Source organism: Natator depressus, chromosome 18, assembly GCF_965152275.1.
Source record: "Natator depressus isolate rNatDep1 chromosome 18, rNatDep2.hap1, whole genome shotgun sequence".
Lineage (NCBI taxonomy): Eukaryota > Metazoa > Chordata > Testudines > Cheloniidae > Natator > Natator depressus.
This window is the reverse complement of record NC_134251.1, coordinates 22,062,570-22,079,619: the sequence shown is the minus strand read 5'-3', so window position 1 is coordinate 22,079,619 and position 17,050 is coordinate 22,062,570. Positions and strand designations below refer to the sequence as shown.

Genomic DNA, 17,050 nt, shown 5'->3' with positions numbered 1-17,050 from the left:
TCGCTAGTGAGGGCAGGCGGGCAGAGGCCGGCGTGCTAGGACCCAGGCCAGGCCTTGGAGAGCAAAGCCAACAGGTGGGAGGGGGCTGGGCCCCGGCCCCACCTCGGGCTGTGGTGCCGGAAGCCAGGGTGATGGGCTGGAGCCCTGGGCTGAGGGGTAGTGTTCGGGTGCATTCGCTGCCCTCTGCTGGGGACGGAGCTGCCCTTTCTCCACAGCCCCAAGGTGAGGTGTCCGTAGGCTCTCTGGGAATCAGGGTCGGCCCTCACTGTCTGGGGCTGGGGCTGGGGCTGGGGCTGGCTGGGCTGTGAAGATGTTTAGTTGCCACCTGGCAGTGCTTGCCCTGGAGAGGCGGGTTGCAGGAGAGCCCCAGGCCGGCCCCGCTGGGAGAAGGCTCTGGGCCTGGGACTCACCGGCTATGGGACATGTGGGAGGGGGCTGGCTCCCGGCAGGGAGGGGCAGGAGCACCAGCCCCTGCAGCTGTGCCGCCCCTCCCCCTGCCCATCTGCTTCCATGCCAGCTAGGCCCCTCCCCGCGCTCGCGCCGCCCTCGGTAGCTGTCGTGGTTTCACACCCCCCGGACTCATTTCCAGAAATGGATTTCCTCCCACAAGGGCTTGGTGTAAAAGCCTCAGCTGAGCGGGTGTGAGCTCACTCGTCGCCAGGGGGTTACTGAGAGCATGGATTAGCTGCTGCCTCGCTCTGCCGCTGGGTTGTGACCAGCTCCCGCGAGTAACCCCCGTACCCCGCCCCGGCATGAGCTGGCTTTCTAGGGCTCGAGGATGGAGAGCTGGGCCCTGAAGGCAGCTGGGGTAAGTCCTGCTCACTCTGGGATGTTCCTCACTTGCTCTAGAGTGAAGCAGGAAGCGCCCAGGGCTGGTGCAGCCTTGCTCTGGGAAGCTAGGGGGAAGTAGGAGAGGCCAGGAGATCTGGCTGGGGATGAGGGCCAGCTCTCTGCATCGGTTAGTTTGTTTCCTACAGGCCAAAATCTGGTTTCTCGGGCGGAGCTGCTGCTTGGTATCGCAGGCATGAGGGACCCAGTCAGTGGACTGCTGATGCCCCCATGAGATCTTGGGAAGTTTACAGGAAGGCAGCTGAATTCACTGATGCAGGCATTGCTTTAGAGCCCCAGGGCCTTTCCAGGAAAGGGAAGACAGGGAGGAGAGAAAATGAAAGTGTGGGGGAGCCATCCCAAGTTAACAATAATCATAAATTCATTCATCCCGAGGGCCCTGGAGCTCTTTACAAACTAGGTATGCCAGGATCACTTCCCCAACCCTAAAATGCAGCCACCTCTGGGCTGCGCTGTGGTAGCATTTGAACAGTGCACAAGCACACTGAGCCAGCCAGCAGAGAGCAAAGCTTGCTGTATTGTGTGTCAGGCTGAACAAACTCTTGGCGGCAGGGGCCGTGTCTCCACCCCATATGTGTGCACAGCACCCAGCCCATCCTGCCCTGGCTGCTGAGTGCCATCATGGTTCACATGAGCAATAATGCGACTGTAGGCGCTATTGAGGACACGGGATGGGGTGTTTCGTGGGCAGCCCAGCTGCTGTTGTCAGAGCCCATGGGCTGAGGCCCGAGTCCTGCGCTTACAGCCGAAGAAAGGGGGCTGTGCTGGGGGGCCTGGTGGAGTCCTGCATCCTGCTGCAGCGAGGGCTTGCACTCTAACTGGCTTGGCAGGAAGTTGGGGTTTAGTGCCTTACATCACTTCACACCCTGGCCAGGCACCCGTGCCACCTCTGGCCAGCGGGCTGCGTGCCGGGCTGCCGTCAGGGCTGCGTGCCGGGCTGCCATCAAGTGTCCTGCTCAAAGGTCACTTCAGACCAAGCTACGGTGGGGTGGGACCGGGGTCACCTGGTGCAGGGGGCTGCGCTCAGCCTGGCTCGGGTGCCGGCGTGCTCCCCGTGCCGGCCGAGCCATGTGCCTGTGGAGCCTGGGGGCCACCCTGGGCTCACTTGCCTGGGGCTGGGGAGGGAAGCAGCCGGCTCTGCCCCACTGGCTGCCTGCTTGTAGGAACGTGGCTGGGGCCTGCTCACTTCCCAGGGTGCTTCTGTCCAGCCTCTGCTTGGGCGATAGGGCCTGGGGCTACCAGCTGCGTTTCCTGGCCTGGAGCCCCTCCCTGCTTTGCGCACTGGGCCCACAGCCGCTCGCGCTGGGGGGACAGATAGGCTGTGACTTCAGCCCCTGCTACCAGCCTGGAAGGGCTGTTCTCGGGGCAGGACGCTCCAGGCCCCTTCCACGGGTGCTGCTCCTCACCTCCGCCCAGCCCTGCTCCGGCCCGGTTGCTTTCCTGCCGCCCTGCTGGGCCTGCTTAGGCGAAAGTGCTTTTCTTTAAAAGGGCAGCACCTGCCCAGCTCCCCTCTCCGCAGCTCTCTGCCCCAAGAGAACGGGGAGAAGAGCAGGAGCCCGGCTCTGTATCTGGCTCTGACAGACAGTGGCTGACTGGGCCCCAGCGTGGCTCATTCATGGGCACATGCTGGCACCCTGTGGGGCAACGAGCTGGCTGGCGTCGCCAGGACAAGGCCAGCTGCAGCTGGCCGAAAAGGCTCCACCAGGCGCCAGCTCAGCAGGGAGGCTGAGGAGACAGGTTCCCCGTCCCCTCAGCACTCGGCTGGGAGGGGCGTGGGGGCCTTGGCCTGCTACTGCCTGCAGTGGGGTGAGAGCTCAGGCCGGGGCTCTCCGCTGGAAATTCACTTGAGCAGCACCTTGGGGTGACGGAGTGGGGAGTGCGAGGGGGTGACAGGGGCTGAGGGGTGGGACTGTGCAGCCACGGGGGGACTGCAAGGCCACAGGGGGCACAGGTGTGAGCCTGCGGAAGCGTGGCCATGGCGTGTGGCGCGAGGCTCCTTTCAGGGCAGCCCAGTGTGTGAGATGGGTGCAGCTGGCTGGGGGAGCGGGCCCTGCCCTGTCCCTCACCGAGCGGGCACATGGCCCGTTCCCCAGAGGGGAAACACGAAGGCAGGCAGTGGGAGCCGCAGCAGCTGCCCGGGGGAAGATCGCACCTCGACTCAGCAAGGCACCACTGACTCAGCGAGGGGGGCGGGAGGAGGGGCCCAGGCCTCCTCCCGAGCCTGCCAGCGCCAGGCCCAATCTGATCATGGAGCTATGCAAATGGGTGAGTTCATGGGCAGGTTCCAGCACAGCTGTGACAGATTTAAGAGAAAATGATGCAGCCCTTTAATCGGGGCTATCTTCACCCGGAACTCCGCCCACGGGCCAGAATCTCCAGGAATCCACACCCACGTGGCGGGGCTGGCAGGGCCCTGCAGCCCCTTTGTGGAGTGGCCGAGGGCCTTTCTGGGGATAAGGGCATCCCCTGCCCTGGCACGGGGGTTGTGGGGCCAGGCTCTGGAGAGCTGCGCGTGGGAGAGCAAGGGGGCTTGACGCTGACCCGCCTGGTGCCACGGGAGCTCGGTGCGTGGGCGGGGAGAGCCGTGGGCTAGCGGGGCCTGTGCTCAGCCACCATCTCCAGGCGCTGGGCGGGCAGCCAGCAGGGTCTCGTTACATCCTGGGCACCAGACCCGGGGCAGGACAGCCCATGGGCGCCAGGGCCAGGACCAGACCCAGCTGTCCCATGTCTGTGGCGTCCCTGCCCAGAGTGACAACACACCATGTATCAGGCTCTGTGGTGGCTGGGGGGCGGGCGTGTGGCCTTCGCCTGGGGCAGGCTCCCTCCTACTCAGGGGCCGTGGCCGGTGGGCTGGGCATGCATCTCAGGAGGAAGGGAGTCAGGGCCAGAGCCCATCGGCTGGCCCCACGCCCGGTGCTGGAGTGTGGGCTGGCTGCCCCGCCGGAGCCACTCAGGGAGCTGGTGGGCCACGCTGTGGAGCTGGCTCGTATGGCTGTGTTTTGGTCTGCAGTGCCTGGAGCCCCCTCCTTTCTGCCCCCCTGGTCAGGGCCCCACTGCGCCAGGCTCTGCCTGCGCAACACAAAGCCTCTACCTCGAGGCGCTCGCACTGAGGGCTTGGTGACCGTCAGCTCTTGGGGGGTGGGGGTGCGTGTGTGCGCACTTGTGCGCTCATGTGTGTGTGTGGGTGCGTGTGTGCGTGCATGTAGCCCCCAGCACAACAGGCCCTGAGCCGCAGGGTGGCCCCTGGGCACTAAACACTGAGCAGTACCAGGGCGCGAGACCCACCAGTGCCCTGGTGCCCCGCGGAGGGGTCAGCCCAGCCCACAGCTGGGCCCAGTGGCCTTGGCCCTGGCATGCTGCTCCCCTCCCTGCAGGGCTGTCGGGGTGTGGCGCTCCCCGGCGGCTCCGGAGGTGGTGTGCAGCCCTGACCTACTTGGGCGGCACGTACTTGGTGCGATACCATCAGAGGCGAGGGGGAGCTGGGCCCGGCTTCCTCTAAGGGAGGAAATCACCTCAGCACCACGGCAGAGATTAAATAGGAGACTGACATTAACCCTCTGCTGCCCTGCCCGCCCCAGCGTGGCCCCCTCCCCCAGCCATGGTCTCAGCCTAACCCAGCAGAGCAGCTCTGGGGCAGGGGCTGGGTACGGTGGGGCAGGGAAAGGCGAGGCAAGGAGCCCCGAGTGCCCCAGCCCATGGGCACAGCGAGTGACACAATCATGTCCCATGGGAGGCCCTGGGCTCTCCCTGCTGCCCAGCCCTGAAGGCCAGCGGCCAGGCCGACGGGGCGACGCCTCCTTCCCCTGGGGCCAGTGGAAGTGGCCGTGTGGAGGGGGCTGGCCCACCCAACGCTATCCCGCAATGCCAGGCACACATGCTGGCTGGTGCTGTCACTCCCGCTGAGTGTCCCATGCCAGTGGTTGAGCTCAGAGCTGCAGAGGCCCCCTTTCCCCAAAGTGGCCCCGGGGGGGGGCCGGGAAATCACTGGCAGCACGAGACCGCCCCCCCAGGTGCCCCTGCAGCCCCGGGGTGCCTCTAGCTCCAGCCACAGCGAGCTGAACAGCTGGGAGCAGCCCCAATGGCTCAGGGAGGTGGAGCCGCCTCAGCGAGGAGATGGGGCCGTGGGGGGGCAGTCAATGCCAGCGGAACAGGGCCCTGGGGAGAGGCAAAGCCTGTCCCTGGTGAGGCACTTAGTGCTGTTGGGCAGGACCTGGCCACGATGCTACCCGCAGCTCTCCAGCCCTGTAGGGAGGGCAGCAACACACACATCCCTGCCCTGTTCCAGGGGGATAAGGGGGGCCAAGGCGGGGCTTTGCTTGTGGTTGCGTGGCACACACTGGGCATATGTGAGAGCAGTCTAGCAGCCCCAGAAGCTGCCCATGGTGCCCCAGGGGCAGGGGCCTGGGCACCATCTCTGCATGGCACCACATTGCTGGTGAAAGAACATAAGAACAGCCTGACTGGGTGAGACCAAAGGTCCATCTAGCCCAGTATCCTGTCTTCCGACAGTGGCCCATGCCAGGTGCCCCAGAGGGAATGAACAGAACAGGTCATCATCAAGTGAGCCATCATCTATCGCCCATTCCCAGCTTCCGGCAAACAGAGGCTGGGGTCACCATCCCCGCCCGTGCTGGCTAATAGCCATCGAGCCATAATAGCGTATCGAGTTCTCGTTTTAAAGCAGAGCCATGGGGCCTGGTTCGCACTCGCTGAGGCTGTGTCTCAGGACTGCCCCACGCAGCGTGGCCTGGCCACAGACTCAGGCAGGGCGCGGCGCTGGCCGGTTGCCCTGATCTGGGTAGAGCAGGGTGGCCAGGAAGTAAAGGAGCAGCCAGAGATGCCCAGCTCAGACTGGCTAGGTTCAAGCTGCTGAGGTAGAATATCAGGGTTGGAAGGGCCCTCAGGAGGTCATCTAGTCCAACCCCCTGCTCAAAGCAGGACCAATCCCCAACTAAATCATCCCAACCAGGGCTTTGTCAAGCCTGACCTTAAAAACCTCAAAAGAACGAGATTCCACCACCTCCCTATGTAACGCATTCCAGTGCTTCACCACCCTCCTGGTGAAAAAGTTTTTCCTACTATCCAACCTAAACCTCCCCCACTGCAACTTGAGACCATTACTCCTCTTTCTGTCATCTACTACCACTGAGAACAGTCTAGATCCATCCTCTTTGGAACCCCCTTTCAGGTAGTTGAAAGCAGTTATCAAATCCCCCCTCATTCTTCTCTTCTGCAGACTAAACAATCCCAGTTCCCTCAGCCTCTCCTCCCAAGTCATGAGTTCCAGTCCCCTAATCATTTTTGTTGCCCTTTGCTGGAAGTTTTCCAATTTTTTCACATCCTTCTTGTAGTGTGGGGCCCAAAACTGGACACAGTACTCCAGATGAGGCCTCACCAATGTCGAATAGAGGGGAACGATCACGTCCCTTGATCTGCTGCCAATGCCCCTACGTATACATCCCAAAATGCCATTGGCCTTCATTGGTGCTGAGCTCAGTGCAGGGGCACCAGTGCACCTGCCCTGAGCTGGGGCTGCAGGGCCCTGCCTTGTGCCTGCCTGACGGGGCCCACCACCTGCTCTCTGCTGGGCTTGCCCGTCACCAGGGCTCCTCCCGGGGATGGGCCAGGCCCTGGGCCTGCGCTGGGGGATCCCTGGGCTCTCGCAGTGGCTTTGTGGCTCTGTGGCAACAGGGGGCTGGACCCCGGGGGCTGACGAGCTGGGTGGTGTCCCTGTGCGTGGGAGGGGATCCCTGAGCAGGGTTGCCAGCGCCCCCTGGTCATCGCTTGGGCCTGCAGGCGCTGCAGGGGGCTGTCTCCACACCAGGACACGGGAGCGTCCCAACCCGGGCGCCAGTACGCTGCCATGCCAGGGAGCTGCCTGCTGCCAGACCACATGCAGTCCTTCTTGGGATGGGACCCGTGAGGCCGGCCCCGCTGCTGCCTGGCTCCCAGCGGAAAGGAGGCTGCTCGTGGCCTGGCCTGGCCGCTGCCAGCCCAGTCCTGCCTGTGCCCAACCCTGCCCCGCTGCTCCATATCACACCCCCATGGAGATGGGTCTGGTCCCACCCCGGTACTGAGTTCGGCTCTGTCGGGCGGCCATGCAGGGAGTGCTGGAGGCCCAGAAGGGCGGGCGCATCCTGCCTGAGCAGTATCCTTCTTGGAGCCGCGGCAGTGGGGGGGCGGGGCCCTGCCGACAGCCTCAGCACGCTAGCTGGGCTGGGAGCCCCACTTCCGCTCTGCTGAGCAGCCTGCTGCCACGAGCACCGTGCCCGCTGACTCCTAGGAAAGTGGTTAGCTCAGAGCCACTTACAGGAACAACTGCCCCAGGATGCTTATGCAACACTTTTCGGTGCCCTTTCAGTGTTAACCACACGGCCCGTTTCTCCTCCTTTACCAGAAGCTGCACCTATGGCAGGAGCCTGGCCTGAGGTCGCCCCTGCTTCCGGCCAGGCACCTCCGCACCCAGTGTTCCCTGCAGTGGCTCGGTGAGCCAGAGGCTGCTCTGCGCAAATGCCACACGCCAAGTGGCTGACACAGGCAGGGGAAAATACCCAGCAGGGGATGGCAGGGGGCATTCCCAGGGGGAGGGGGCTGAATGCTCTGGTGGGTTAGTCATGCAGTGCGCTCCACAGCCGCCCTGCCGGGAAGGGCTCCGTGCAGTGCTCCTCACTGGCAGCTTGGCTCATGCAGGTGCTGGCCCCAGCAGTGTTGTCAACTTGGGTGATTTTAGCACGAACCTCATGCTATTTGGTGTGTTCTTAAAGCTCCAGCTCCTAGAATCAAGTGACTGCTGAGCAGCTCACCTTTCAGTAACAAACCCAGCAAGTGTCCTGCCTTGCTGGGTGTGGGGGCAGCGCCTGGAAACAAGCCCCAACTGCAGTCCACAGCTGCAGCGGCTGGGACTTGACGTAGGGATGTTTCAGTCAAACTCAGGCCCTAAATCCAGCTGGGCTCACGTATCACCCATGGCCCCAGCCCGGCTTTCTCTCCTGACCCCTTGAGTGGTCCCCAGTGGGGTATTTGGCACCCCTGCTACGCCACAGGACAGCTAGCCCTGCCCTTACATCAGCTGGGCACCTGCAGCGGGATCAGGCTCTGCGTTTGACAGCACGCAGGCTGACAGGCAGGGCAAGCCTGGGGGTGGGAGCAAGGGTGGCTGGGTGGGCTAAGCACCATGCTAGCCCCAGGCACGGGGGCGGGGTTTTCCTGCCGCATCTCCCAGGGAGGTTCAGGACCATGGTTGTTCCAGGACACAGGCCCCTTGCAGCTGCAATGCACTGACTCCCTCTAGCGGAGGAGCTGGGGCACCCTCACCTAAGCCAAGTGGGTTTGGTTTCAAGGGCTGATCACTTGCTACTCGTACACCAGCTGCGATCAGCCCCCAGGCCCCCTACCCATTATAGCAGGCCATGCACTGACCCTTAGTGAGAGACAGCTCCTGCCCCACAGAGCCGAGGCAGACAAAGGGTGGGAGGGGAAACTGAGGCACAGGGTGCAGCTGGTTCCACGGTGACTTGCCCAAGGTCACCCAGCAGGTGTGGAAGGGCCAAGAATAGCACCTAGGCCCCCTCAGTCCCAGGCCCCAGCCCTCCCCACTGGCCTGGGAGAGTCGAGAGTGCATCTGACTCCTGCACTGCCGTGGGGGATGCTCCAAGGTTCCTTCTGGTTACACCTCCCCCAGGCTCCCGTGCGACAGGGTCCCCCGGAGGGCAGCGATCACAGCACCTGCTGCTCTGGACTCCGCTGGAGCCTGGGTGGGACAAGGCAGTGGGCTCTGGTCAGCCTGTCCCACCCTCAGCGCCCCAGCGCTCGGTGCAGGGCTGGGCACGAGCTACAAATGTCAAACCAGGGCCAGCTAATGAAGCGTTAGCTGAAGGCTCCTCTTGCGAGCTGGGGCCTGGCTGCTGCTGCTGACCTGTGGCCGCCCCTCGGTTTGAGCTCTGGGCTCCCAGAGGGCGCGGGGCTGGCGGGTGCAGCAGCTCCAGTCCCTGGCAAAGTTCCCCTCTCTGTTCCTAGGGCTTTCTGGCTGCACTGCTGCTGACCGGCAGTGGGTTCCCATTGTTGGGCACCCCGAAGCCACGAGCGGCCGGGGCTGCCAGCGAGCCCAGGAGGGCGAGGAGCCCGGCTGACTCTGCACTGGGGCTGCACCATCACCCGCGGCACAAGAGACACGTGGCTAGAAACAACTGTGCAGCTGACCAGCTCTGGTACTCAGCAGACAAAATCTGCTGCCAGAAGTGCCCGGCAGGTGAGGCTCGGCACACCCCCAGCCCAGCCCCAAGGCTTTGCCCGACTCAGCGCTCTGCAAACAGGAGCGAGTCCGGCCCCGTGCGCCGGGGAACTGGGCCAGTGATTTGCTGAGGTTACAGAGGCGCCACGGGCAGCGCCCGGACCCGACTCAGGGCTCCCTGCTCTAGTCACGGCACGAGGGCCCACCCCCCCCCCAGGAAGGAATGGCGGGGCAGGGGCAGGGCATTGCTCCAAATCACGGGGCGCGCAGAGGCTGCTGCTGGCCTGGAGGGACCGACCCAGTCAGCCAGCCCGAGCCCCTGGGTATCCCGGGCCACCCCCGACCTGCACAGCACCTGCGACTAACCTGCACGCTCACCCCGGCTGGTGTTGTTTGCAGGAACGTTTATGAGGGCTCCCTGCACGAGCCGTGGCTATGACACGGCCTGCGAGAGCTGCCCGCACGGCACCTACCTCTCCTTCCAGAACCTGGAGCGGAAATGTCGAAAGTGCTCCGAGTGCCACGCACAAGGTAAGGCGCTGGGCAGGCCCCTCGCTGGGATGGGAATCCAGCCGCCCTAGCACTGAGCCGCCAGCCTCTCGGCCAGCCCTTCCCCACCCCACCTGCCGGGCCCTCGAGGGGCAGGAGAGAGCCTGGGGAACCTGGGCCACACTCTGAGAAGGAAGCAGCCCCCTTCCCCTCCCCTCCGCACAGAGGCCTGCTCAGGAAGCCTGTCCTGTGTTCAGCTTCCCAGGTCGTGCTGAAGAACTGCACTGCAACCAGCGACATTGAGTGCGGCTGTGGGGCCGGCCACTTCCGGCAGTGCACGGACCCGACCTGCAGAGACTTCACCTGCCAGGAATGCCGCAGGTGCAAGGGCAGGGTCACCCTTCAGAACTGTGAGTGTCCAGAGCACTGCCTCCTGCCTTTGGATCCTGGCACTGGCCCCTGCTGCTGTGCCTGCCCCCTGCCCCCCGTGCAGCCCCCCGCCTGCCCCCTGCGCTGCCCCCTGCACTGCCCCCCGCTGCCCCACTGCCCCTCAAGCTGCTACACCCGCCCTGCTTTCCCTCAGCCTCGCTGCTTTGTGCCTGCCCCCCCCCGGCTCAGGCCATGGCCCAGCTGGCTGAGGGAGTGCTGCTCAGTGGTGGGAGAACATCCACTGCCCTCTCCGACGCCCGCTCGGCCTGCAGCCCACGCGAGGGGCAAGGGAAAAGCTTTGCCTAGGCGAGCACCTGGTGGTGTGAGCTCAGCGCCCGGTGTCTGGGCCGACACTGAGCAGCACCCAGTCCCGTCTAGCCCAGGAGCACGTGCCGAACGCCAGCCGTGCTGACCTGCAGCCTGCCAGCGAACCCGCTCTCACGCCCCTCTATATCCCCAGCGCGAGGGAGCCGCACCAGAGACCCACGGCCACCCGTGCCGGGGCCACTCGGCTGCTGCTGCACCAGCTCCCCTGGGCCTGCCCCGTCAGCACCCTGCTGCCCTGGGCTCCCGCCAACAAGTCCATGCCATGAGACTAGGCACTTGGTGGAAGGCCCGTCCCAAGAGGCACCCCCTCCTACCTACTGTGAGCACCCCCCCGAGGACAGGCCTGCCTCCCTTACCCCCAGGCCACACCCCTCTCCTCGCTGGCAGGCGCTAGCTATGTGCAATGTCTTTCAGGTTCAGAGGAGGATGCCCAGTGTGGGGACTGCCAGCCTGGCTTCTACCTGGAGGGCAGCGAGTGCCGAGCATGTGCCACGTAACTACCCTGGGCTTTCTTGGTTTGCTTCCCCCTACAGCTCTCCCATTAGACACCATCCTAGGGGATTTGCAGGGCAGCTTCACCCGGCAGATCTCAGCACACTGGCTGCAGATGCCAGTCCAGCTGTAAATGTGGCGAGCTCTGTGCCCCTGGTGCTCTCCATGCCTCCCGCTGGGCAGGGGCCCTCCTGCAGGCTGGGACAATAGTTATGAGCCCCAGAATTTCACAGTGATGGTTTGTCAGCAAACTCAGGCTGGGAAGTGCCTTATCTGCGATGATCACCTGCCACAGTTCAGTCATCCCATCCAAGAGCAGAAGCACTCTCAGGTGACTGGCTGACCACTCACACTGTCACTAGCAAATACCAATCCCTGGGGTTCGCAAAACCCCCTGGTGTGAAACGGATGTGACCCATCCAGCAGAGCCTGTGTGTGCAAGCCATGGAGCCATGTGCAGACACCAGGGTGACGGGCTGGAGAACGGACACTAGGGCTACACTCCAGATAACATGGGGATCGTCTACATGTCACATTGTTCCTGATTAACTCCTGTCACGGAGTCCCCGAGCGATGCTCTGGAACTGCTCCCTACGAAGCCAGTCAGGACTCTGGGAAGTCTCCTCTCTGTGAACAGACTGTCTGCAGGACACACAGCTCACACAGCTTCCACCTTCCTGGGTCTGACCTCGGAGCATTCAGCATCCTCTGCCCCTCCGTGCGCTTCCCACAGCCAGTCCGCCCAGGCGGGATCCTGGGGAAGCCAGAGGGTCCTGCCCCCCAACTCCGCAGTCAGACGGGACTCTCAGCCAGCCAGTAAAACAGAAGGTTTATTAGACGACAGGAACATGGTCTAACACAGAGCTTGTAGGTGCAGAGAACCGGATCCCTCAGCTGGGTCCATTTTGGGGGGCAGTGAGCCAGACAACCACGTCTGCACTTCACTCCATGTCCCAGCCAGCCCCAAACTGACTCCCCCTCCAGCCCCTCCTCCTCTGGGCTTTGTTCCTTTCCCCGGGCCAGGAGGTCACCTGATTCCTTTGTTCTCCAACCCTTTAGCTCTCACCTTGCAGGGGGGAAGGGCCAGGCCATCAGTTACCAGGAAACAGGGTGTCGGCCATTCTCTGTGTCCAGACCCCTGCACACACCTGCCCTCTAGGACTCTGCAATGATCATACACCCTTATCCCACTACCTAGATACTTAAGAACTGCCTAGGGGAAACTGAGGCACCCCCATACTATTCAGAGGAAACATTAAGAACAGTCCCGCTTCATCACAACTCCTTGGTCTGGAATCGGAGTGGCCACACATGGAGCTGGTCAGGCACAGCTAGTACACTTGCCATTCACCCCCTGCCTTAAACTGCATTAACTGTCATGTGTAGACAAGCCCCTAGTCAAACCAAACAGCTGTCTGGTGTTGGGCCCCAGGGGGCATGGGAAGGTATCTCCAAAGCAGCCCATGGAACGTGGCAGGGCTGGCGGTGGGACACTGGCCCTGACCGAGCCACACCGGAGCTAGTGCCAAGACGCTCGCTCTCCCGGCGCTCTGGGAAAGGACAGGTTAGACACCCACTTTCTGTTTCTCTTCACCATTCTCCTCTGCAGCCAGAGCCCCGAGAAGTGCGGAGAAGTGTGCGGCAGGCCATGTGGTGGCAGCAGCCAAGGTAGGTGGGAGGGTGGCGCATGGGGAGGTGCTGGCATGGCATGGCATGGCGGGGGGCGTGTCAGGACAGGGGCGGGCGCTGGTCCAGAATGTGCTCAAGGGGCTGCGGGCTCTGCCTGGCGTACAGGGGCGAACGCAGGTCTACTCGGGGGGGTGCGGGGGGTGTGGCTTGGGGCGGGTACTGCAGGGATTCAGCGCTCAGGGGAGGCCCTGCCTCCTCGCACCATTGCCTAGCCAGGAGCAGTGGTTCCGAGCCCCCGGAACCCACATGCTCGTCACCAGCCCCCAGCTAACCTCGCTGCGGCTCCATCCCGCCCCCTCCTGCGGCTCGCTGGGGCAGGGCCTGGTCTGAGTAAGTGCCCTGTGATTCCTGAGCCAGGCAGCCCCTTGTGCTGGTGTCCAGGGCAGTGTGTGCCGGGAGCTGCGGCCAGGCTGAACTCCGGCTCTGCTGGGCAAGACCCCAAAGCAGCTGCACCGGGAGGAGCGACCCCAGCCTTGCTTAGGCTGTCCCTGGCGCCAGGGCTTCAAGGGGGAGGTGAGCAGAGCATGCTGCAGGCAGCTGAGCTGGGACCTCCCCTGCGTCTTTGTTTCAGGCTTCGGGCTGGAGTACGTCCTGCTGGGCCTCATGGGGCCCCTCTTCCTGGGAGCGCTCGTCATCTACCGCAAGAGGAAGATGCTCAGTAAGGATTCCCCAGCAGCTGGTAACCCACCCCCGCGATGTCTTAGCAATTAGCCTTCCCCGCGCGTTCGACTCGGAGTCTTGCACAGCAGAGCCCCTGGCCTGGGCTAAGGGAGGCCCTGTGCTCAGAGTTGACTAATGGCTCCGTCTCTCTCCTGGCAGGTGAGGCCGCAGCAGTTAAAGACTCGAGGCTGCAACAGGTGAGAGCCCAGGCCGGGCACACAGGATCTGGCCTGGGCCTAAATGCACTGAGCATGCTGACCCCCCCCCACACGCTGCTTGGGATGGTCGTGGCTGCTGGCCCTGCTCGTGCTGCGACCTGGAGGCTGGGGGCATTTGCAGCCATTTCTGGCTAGTTTGGATGCAGGTGAAGGGCTGTAGTTCTCCCCTGCAGGCTGGTCATTGGCACTAGGAGATGCGTTCGATGGGTCTCAGCTAGTTCCCAGTGAGCAGGTGCCCACCCCCAGCTCAAGGCCCCCTCACTGGCAGCCTCAGCAGAGGGGCTGGGGACTGAATGGATGAGGCACGTTCTCCCTCTTATTTCAGAGCAACTTAACCTGGCCCAGGGTGTCTGCCCAGCCAGGAAGCCCCCACCCCCAGCCCCGGCCCGATAGGGAGCTGCCCCTTCGGCAGACTTCTCCCCTGCCCTGCCGCACCAGGCTGCTGGCTCCCCGCCTGCCAAGAGATCAAGGCTTCCCTCGCAAACGGTGGCTTCTTTCTGTTCCAGGTCTCAGCGTGTCCATCTGGCACTGCAGAAAAGCCCCTGGAGTCGCAGGGTTTGCTCCACCTTCAGATCACAGAGGCATCGCAAATGAACGGCAACGCCTGTCCAGTCAGGCCCCTCGGCAGCCAGGACACCTGGGAGTCGCCCGCCAAGCCCCAGGACGCAGCAAGTAAGAGCCACGCACTGCAGAAAGGTGCCTTGTGCCACGGCACATACAGCCGCCCTGGCGGCTTGCCAACATCCAAGCCCCCCACCCGAGGCACAGGCTTATCAGACAGCTCATCGCGGGCTCCCCGTCAGCCCCTCCTTCTCTGCAGGGCTGCTGTGCCCCGGGCTCTGGCTGACGCTCTGTTCCGCTGTCCCGCAGGGCCCCTCCCTGGCGTTCTCCCGCAGGGCAGCAAGCTGTACGACATCATCAACACAGTGCCCGTGCGGCGCTGGAAGGAGTTCATGCGGGTGCTGGAGCTGCACGACGGCGAGATCGAGGTGGTGGAGCTGGAGTTCACCCACGTCCGGGACCAGCAGTACGAGATGCTGAAGAGGTGGTACCAGCAGAAGAACGCCACGCTGGAGTCCATCTTCTCGGCCCTGGAGCGCATGGAGCTGGCCGGCTGCGCTGAGGAGCTGAGGCAGCGGCTGCAGAGGTGCCCGTGAGCCTGCCCAGCAGCGAGTGGCTGAGGCTGCTAGCCAGGGCTGGCTTCCCTGGCTCCCCGCCATGGGCTCTGACTTGGGACGGGAAGGAGACGGCCTCTCCCAGGCCAGCGAAGCCAGCCCTGCTGTCGCTGTGGGCAGGGCCTGCTGTGGCCTGGCGCTTGGAGGAGCAGGTCTGGCTGCTGCTCTACAGCCAGGAAGCTGCGTCCCTGGCCCCTAGAGCGGGAGGGCAGGTCTCTGAATGCCCAGAGCAGTGCTGTGCCCGGGGCCAGCGCAGGCCCCTCTGCACAATGGCGGCACTGGGACGAGAGGGGACACACAGCGGGCAGCACCACTCCCTCCCCTTGTAAGGAAAGCCTGCAAGTGCCACCTGGCTTCACATCTCCGCCCGCGAGGCGCCGGGCATGCGGATGGCAGCAGAGCTGTGCCGGGGGTCACCCTGCGAAGGACAGCGGGGGGAGCAATGCACCCCTGGAGCCACAGACTTGGTGGTGGCAGCCGACCAAGGCAGGCAGAGGATCGGTCTCAGCATCATTGCCTCTGTACTGCTGAGTCACGCTTCCCTCGCCCGGCCCTCAGCCCCAGCTGGGCTCCATTTCCAAACGGGCCTCTCCAGAACCCCCGCCCCCCAGTACGCAGGCCCTGGAGAGCCCTCTGCGCCCTCCCTGGCCGTGCCCAGTGGCAGGACGCAACAGGCCCTCTCCCGGAACCCCAGCTTTCCCTCTGAGGCGGGAATCGGGGGCTTGATGGAAAGCCCCTCCCCCATCCTGCTAGGTTTGCAAATCAAACCCTGCTCAGCCAGCCCCAGGAACAGGGCATGGAGCGTTCCCGCACTGGTTTGCATTAAGCAGCCATAGCTAGGCTGAGCACCACGGAGCAGCCCAGTGCGGGGGCTGCAGGAGAAGCCCAGGAGGGCTGGAGCACCTGCTGACAGCTTAGTGCTAACTCTCACCGCCACGGCTGGTAGTTTGGGCAGCTTCCTAGATCCCATTGGCTAAGGAAGGGAGTGTGTCTCCTGGCTAGTTAGGGCACCAGGCAGTCCCCTGGGCCCTGCCGCTGAGTCAGGGCATGACCTTGGGCCAGTCAGCTCACCGCTCTGGCCCTATTTCCCTGTGCGGGATGCTGCGAACCTGCGTCGGGGGCAGGAGACACTGCCAGCAACGGGCTGGTCCTAGTGTCAATGCCCAGGGTTCTCTGGAGGAGGGGCTCAGGACCAAGCCAGATCAGAGTTGAGCTGAGGGGCCTCATCCTGTGCTCAGTGCTGACCCGACAACACGAGCACCTGATGAAGTAGAGGGGCGACTCCTCTCGTGCTCCCTATGGGCTCAGCATCCCCTGGGGCTCCCCACTGCCCATACCCGGGTCCCTCGCCTGCCCCCAGTCTGCTTAGCGACTCTAAGCCACCCCAGGGAGATGGCAGCTGTTCTAGGGGCCTCACTCCAGGGCTTGCCATCTCTGCTGAAAAAGGCACTTTGTGTGCGTGCCTGTGTGGCCAAACTCAGGAAGAAAAATGCTCGCCAAAAATGCTGCCTCCCCCGGAAACAACACACCTCTGCACAGAGCCTTAAAGGGACGGGCAGCTGGGTGGCACGGCCCAGGAGACCTGCCTTGTTGGCGATCTGCAAAATTCCCCCATCACGTGGGAGCCTTTAAAAGCAGCTGGGCTGGATTACTGCCACCTGGGGCCTCTGCTCGTCCCAGGTGGGGGCAGGTTTTCCAATCCCCCGGTGGCCAGCTCAGCTGCGAGTGCATTAGTCCAGCAGCCCCCGGGGGAGGGCTGGAGTGGGGGGGATTGGAGCACTGTATCAGTAAGTATTGTTACTTATCTTCTGTAGACATTTTATGTCAATTATTTGTATTGCTGGCTCTGTCCTGCAGTAGCAGGGGCAGACTCGTTCTGTTCTTGTGCTGCAACAGGACGCTGCCTCTTCCGAGCTGGGGGCTCTCCCCACTCGCTGAGGAGAGGTGGTGGTTTTGTACCTTATTTATACCCCATGTTGCCTTGAGGAAACCGATCAGAATTGGTTACATGTCACACCCACTGCTGCTGCTTCATAACTGAAAAGGGGTCTCAGCCCTTTTGCTGGGGAGAGGGGTGGGGAAGCCCTGCCTGGGTCTCTGCTAAGGAGAGGGTGCCTAACGACGGGTGTTTGTGGTGGGGTAGGTCATGCTGAGCCCCAGGGGAGCTGGAGATGCTCAGCGTCACTGAGGTCAGACCGTAGGTGCCCCAGGTCCTAGTGCTAGGGGCTTCAGTGAGCCATGTCTCCGTGTACAGAGAAGGAGCAGCCAGCACCTTCCTGAGCAAGTCTCTCTGCTCCAGCTGGGCCTGGGAGCACAGGCCGCCTTGCAGCAGGCTGGGGCTGCGTGTTAAAGTGGGCTCTGGAATGCTGCAGGGAATAGCAGAGCTGGGGGACAGGGCTCTTCCCCTGTGTCTGTAACTGACAATAAATCCCTGTGGTGTTGCCCAGCCTCCGGTGTGGCTTTTCTTCTGGGAGGGGCTGGAGGCCGGGAAA

The 17,050-nt window shown here is 63.4% G+C and overlaps 1 protein-coding gene across 1 annotated transcript; it reads left to right on the top strand.

Moving 5' to 3' along the window:
• The first annotated feature begins 655 nt into the window (after window positions 1–655).
• On the top strand, window positions 656–15,061 carry TNFRSF25 (TNF receptor superfamily member 25). Its single transcript, XM_074975348.1, has 10 exons — window positions 656–808; window positions 8,866–9,097; window positions 9,479–9,610; window positions 9,826–9,978; window positions 10,739–10,817; window positions 12,426–12,484; window positions 13,077–13,163; window positions 13,325–13,362; window positions 13,890–14,055; window positions 14,254–15,061. Exons 1-10 carry the CDS (start codon window positions 779–781, stop codon window positions 14,538–14,540), a joined length of 1,263 nt encoding a protein of 420 aa, XP_074831449.1. The 5' UTR covers window positions 656–778; the 3' UTR covers window positions 14,541–15,061.
• The last annotated feature ends 1,989 nt before the right edge of the window (window positions 15,062–17,050 follow it).

What these genes read in the sequence shown, in the direction of transcription:
- TNFRSF25 (XM_074975348.1), top strand. Translation starts at nt 779, where the DNA reads ATGGAGAGCTGGGCCCTGAAGGCAGCTGGG. An exon ending in GAGTGCCGAGCATGTGCCAC is followed by an intron (nt 10,818 to 12,425) that starts GTAACTACCCTG and finishes TCTCCTCTGCAG; the next exon opens with CCAGAGCCCCGAGAAGTGCG. An exon ending in CAAGCCCCAGGACGCAGCAA is followed by an intron (nt 14,056 to 14,253) that starts GTAAGAGCCACG and finishes GCTGTCCCGCAG; the next exon opens with GGCCCCTCCCTGGCGTTCTC.